The 4687-nt window shown below is 41.7% G+C and overlaps 1 protein-coding gene across 1 annotated transcript; it reads right to left on the minus strand.

The window, feature by feature from the left end:
* Positions 1 to 2575: 2575 nt before the first annotated feature.
* On the minus strand, positions 2576 to 4142 carry LOC106580481 (noggin-3). Its single transcript, XM_014161594.2, has one exon. It carries the CDS (start codon positions 3637 to 3639, stop codon positions 2971 to 2973), a length of 669 nt encoding a protein of 222 aa, XP_014017069.1. The 5' UTR covers positions 3640 to 4142; the 3' UTR covers positions 2576 to 2970.
* Between the last annotated feature and the right edge of the window lie 545 nt (positions 4143 to 4687).

The following is a 4687-nucleotide window of genomic DNA, read 5'->3' on the forward strand; positions in this document are numbered from 1 at the left end:
GTGACAGTTCCTCTAGTGAGAGTGCCGGCCCTCCTCCTCCTCTCTAGAAAACCAAGCTGATGACTGCCAGAGACCAAGCGGCCTCATGATAGCGACCCCCCTTCTGTGAACACTGGTAAGCCTATGAGTGATGAGATGGATAGCCCTGACAGTGTGGAGTCTGAGTTCCAATGTGTAATATAAATAGGCTACCAGCTAAATACTGTATATTGCTATGAATAGGTTAGTAGGCTAGACTGCATTGTCTGCATAATGAAACAATCCCTAATAAGCTATTGTTTTGATGGTGGATTGATTGTATTATTATTTTCCAATAATAGACTGGTTTTATGCAGCACAAACTTTCTATCCAAGCTGTGAGAGAGCGCAAGGACGGCTAAGGTAGGCTATTGCCTACAGGACATTTCTATATATGCTGTTGCATCGGAAATGTATTTTACAATCTGCAGTGTTAGAATTTCCCACTTTAATTACTGAACAAGTAAATACATTATTGCCGCCAGCCAGCATTCTAAATAGCAGCATTGCAACACTGTAGACCTATAGATTCGTGGAACAAACGTTAGGCTTATCATGAGAAAATGACCAAATAAAACATGTATTCATTAAAGCAAAGCTATAGGCTACTACAAGCACTAACATTACATAATCTGATAGCCTATCGATAAGCAGCCGCATAGAATTAGCAATTTCAGAACCTCGGACTGCGATCGCTGATACCTAAAATACCTACCCAGGCATTGTAAGATCTGGCATGCGTCCAATAGTGTGCAACTGCAGCCCGCAATTCGGGTCGTTCCTGTCGCCCCCCAGCTTGCTTGTTAGAAACACTGTCTGCTAGTTAGTGACACTGTGTGCTAGTTTGCTAGTTAGTTAGCACACTGTGTTGCCCCTGTCTCCCACCTGCTGTGTACTGGAGAAAACTGTGCCCGACAGATGGGGGAAAAGGATACTGTCTACCGGTATTGTATCCGCCTACCGCTAGCTACTCCGGTACACAGCAGGTGGGGGCGACACCGTGTGCTTGCGACACAGTATGCTTAGCTAGCCCGCCTTCCGCCTGCTGTGTACTGGAGTACTCCTTAGGACTAGCTGGCTAAGATGGCACACAGTGTCATTCGCTACCGCCTGCTGAACACCTGCCCTCGCCATTGTCCCATTTGGCCTCTTCTTCTTCTCTGAGGTTTATCGGCGGTTGCATTACCACCATCTACTGTACTGGAACGTCCTTGCCTCCCGCATATGTACTGGAATCATAGATTAAAAATGTACCAGTAGAAGTATAGTATAAATAGGGGTTCCTGCGGGCTGCAGTTGAGCAGTTGCACCCTTCTCCATATGTCGGCAAAGCCTGGGCAGAGGAACGCGCCCCTTGAATCTGAGGAGTACATTTAGAAACATAATATCCTGGTCATCAGGTGACATCATTATAATGTGTTGCGCCACAAATTAATTACAAATGAAATGCAAATAAACTACAGTCGACACACTATCTGACTTGAGACAATGGGTCAACCTGGTGTGTGTTTGTATGCAATTTCTCATATAACAAGCATAGAGGATGGACTACTGTGTTTATCCTGAACTGATGCAAAAATGGTGGGCTGATTTTGTCTCCTAGAAGCTGAAACTTTTTTCACCTGAATTAGTAAACTTGATAAGGAACAAAATGAAAGCAGCCAAATATTATTAATCCTTGCATGCTGTTTAAATTCTACAAAAACATAGACATAGAAATAACTTCTATTTGTTCAACTTCAGGTGGAATATTGGCCTCTGCTCACTCTGGAATTCCAGCTCCATTCTAGAGCTCACTCCTGCTGTGTTCCTAATGAGGAGGTGGGTGTTGGAGATGACTCTCTGAGAACTGTCAACAGCTGCTGAAACTATGGATCAATAAATCACTGTTACTTTATCAGCACCTACATTTCTAATAGGTTCGTAAGCTGATAACTGTTTGATGGAGGACAGATGGTTTTACTATAATAGGGTAATTGTAGGACTGGTCACTGGTTGATAAAACAAATGTGGGAAAATATCTACTCAATTTGAGACTGATATATTGTCCAAGGTCACCAAGCATCTTGTTCTCATCAATATTTTAGTTTCAGTTGCTATGAAGCAAAAAAGTAAGATTGTAGAAAAAGCACAAAACTCCCTCCATTTATCCAATAGTGTGCGTGAATACAAACGCTTAACAATTATGACTCGGGCAATCCTCAACCCGTATCCACTCCTGGGAACCCCAAGTTTTAACAAATATAATTAACAAGTAAGTCTTGGCCCCAGCTCTATGAAAGTGTATAACTGTGTAAGTAAGTAATCTACTGAGAGCCGCCCATAGGTTACCCATGTATGACCGGTGCACGCTGCTTTACTGAGAGTCGCTTGAACCAGACTGCTTACTTGCGCAAACTACGCGAGACTCCTGAGAGCTTGGTTCAGAGTGAGTGAGTGCGCACACTGTAAACCCTAATTGTGACAGGTGTCATTACTCCATCAAAGGGTTCACAGTGTGTTGAGTTGACAGGTATAGGGGAGATATTTTTTTTAAGACAAAATAGAGATTTCATTATTTCAGTGACATTTTATTATATGAATATAAAGAATAAATAGCAGTTCTCTTAATTTACATGATAAATCGTTGAAATAGGCTACCGATATTCAGCTCTATATCAGCTGCAAGATAACATAATCCACATGAAATCTGAGGTCGATAGATTCGTTTCCATAATGGAAAACAACATGTTTATAAAACGGCACCTATGCGCCATTGATCTTCAATATAAATATAACAAATATAACCAATACTTTCCACAAATACGGTAGACTCTGGTTACACGTAATACTGACTTTTTACAATAACCTATATAATTGAATGGCACCTCATATACATACAATACATTCCTACACTCGGTAGTGCATACAAAATTACAAAGTCATCATAATTTATACTTGAAAACAGTCATTTCAGTTCGAGCAGGCGCATTTGCATTCGGTTATCATGGGGTATTGAACTGGTATCCAAGTACATTTGAGGGCCCCTTTCTTCTGTATACATCGCCATCTCAATATCGTAAAATGGGTCGAGTTTGCTGGTTTACAGACCATCCCCTCTGGAACCGAACATGATCTTTTGCTTTGACAGTTTCCCACTCTCACATAACGTGGCCAAAATCTGTTGCCAAGGTCGTTCCATGTATAAATGACGGGGCAGAACGAGAATGACCACAGCCACTGCTGCAGCCTCCGTTTAAGTTTTTTACTGGGTTTGTGTTTCTTGCCAAACTGTACGTCAAAATCCATTGCTTTGATTTCATTCGGCATCACTCCACTGGGCTTCTGTTGAATGTCCAAATCGTCAAGCTCATCGTTGCCAGTGTATTTATCCTGTGGTGGTGTAATAGACATCAAGCGACTATCAAAGTCCCCCAATACACTTTTCAGTTCGGTTTCATTGAGGTCCCTCTCTTTTGGGTCAAAGACAGGATCTGGGTCCTCTTTTAATTCCACAAGTGGCAAACTGTCACTCGGGATAGGACGGAGGAGGTAATAATGCTGGCATAGCCCTTCTTCTATTATAAGTCCGAGGGACAACATCAGCAAGTACATTGCTACAAAATGCTGTGATTGATCCATGTCCGTTACGCACAATAAGACAGTATTATAGGATACAGCTAAACAGGTAGGCCTAGGCTACTCTGCTGCGTACAGTTGTGCCCGGTTCTTGCGGAGTGCGCGCCGGCTTGAGTTACATCCAGCCAAACTTCACTTCTTGAGTGTTGGTGTCCTTAAAATTCAGACTGCTTACTCCATAGCAAACGATAATTGATTGAAGATGATAAAGATGAATAGTCTCTTTCGTAAAACAAATCTAGATATAGGCAATGTTTTCCTTTTACGCACGAATTCAATATATTATATGAAATGGCTCTCTGACAGCATCAGTGGCATCAGCGGTTCTCATTCTTGTGCGCTTTGACGCGTGATTCCAGTTTCAAGTCCTCCCCTCTGAGGATCGGCATGGTGTTTCGTTTTCTTTTGCAGGACGCTGAGAGAGTAACCTGCTCCCTCTGATATATCCTCCACGGGTTGTGATGTAATTAATATATCCATCTGAATGTGGGTTTGTTGTAGGAGATCCCCGACACCTCCCTCAATCAAGAGGCGGGGATGGGTTAGGGAGAGGAGGGGTCCGTCAATTTGGATTCTGATCGCCCTCTGTCGGAATATCTGACTACTTCTGCTAATTTTCCATTGATAACAGAGGGGGGATATTAGCTAGAAGGCTGAACAACAATTAGAACTGAATGTGAGAGGCCATAGCCACTAGTATTTCTATCAATAGGCCAACAGCTTCTATTCATTTGAGAGGTTAGCCTACTGGCTACCCTGTACAAATACTGCTGATGATTAAAAAAAAGGCTTACTAGGTTATAAAACAACAGGATATAGAGATAGTGTTTGTCATGAGGAAAAACATGTTAAATACTCAATATAATAGCATCCTTAAATGACACTCATGACACATACACTCTACTCAATAATACCAACATCAAATGCTTCAAATATTTGGAATTGTTGTGAGTAAGTAAAACATAGGGAGAGATCTTATAAAGAACATGACTGAACAAACAACTGTTTATTTTTCTAATGAAGAGTATTCTCTTTGTTGGCAGGGACAATA

Source organism: Salmo salar, chromosome ssa03 (genome assembly GCF_905237065.1).
Source record: "Salmo salar chromosome ssa03, Ssal_v3.1, whole genome shotgun sequence".
Taxonomy (NCBI): domain Eukaryota; kingdom Metazoa; phylum Chordata; class Actinopteri; order Salmoniformes; family Salmonidae; genus Salmo; species Salmo salar.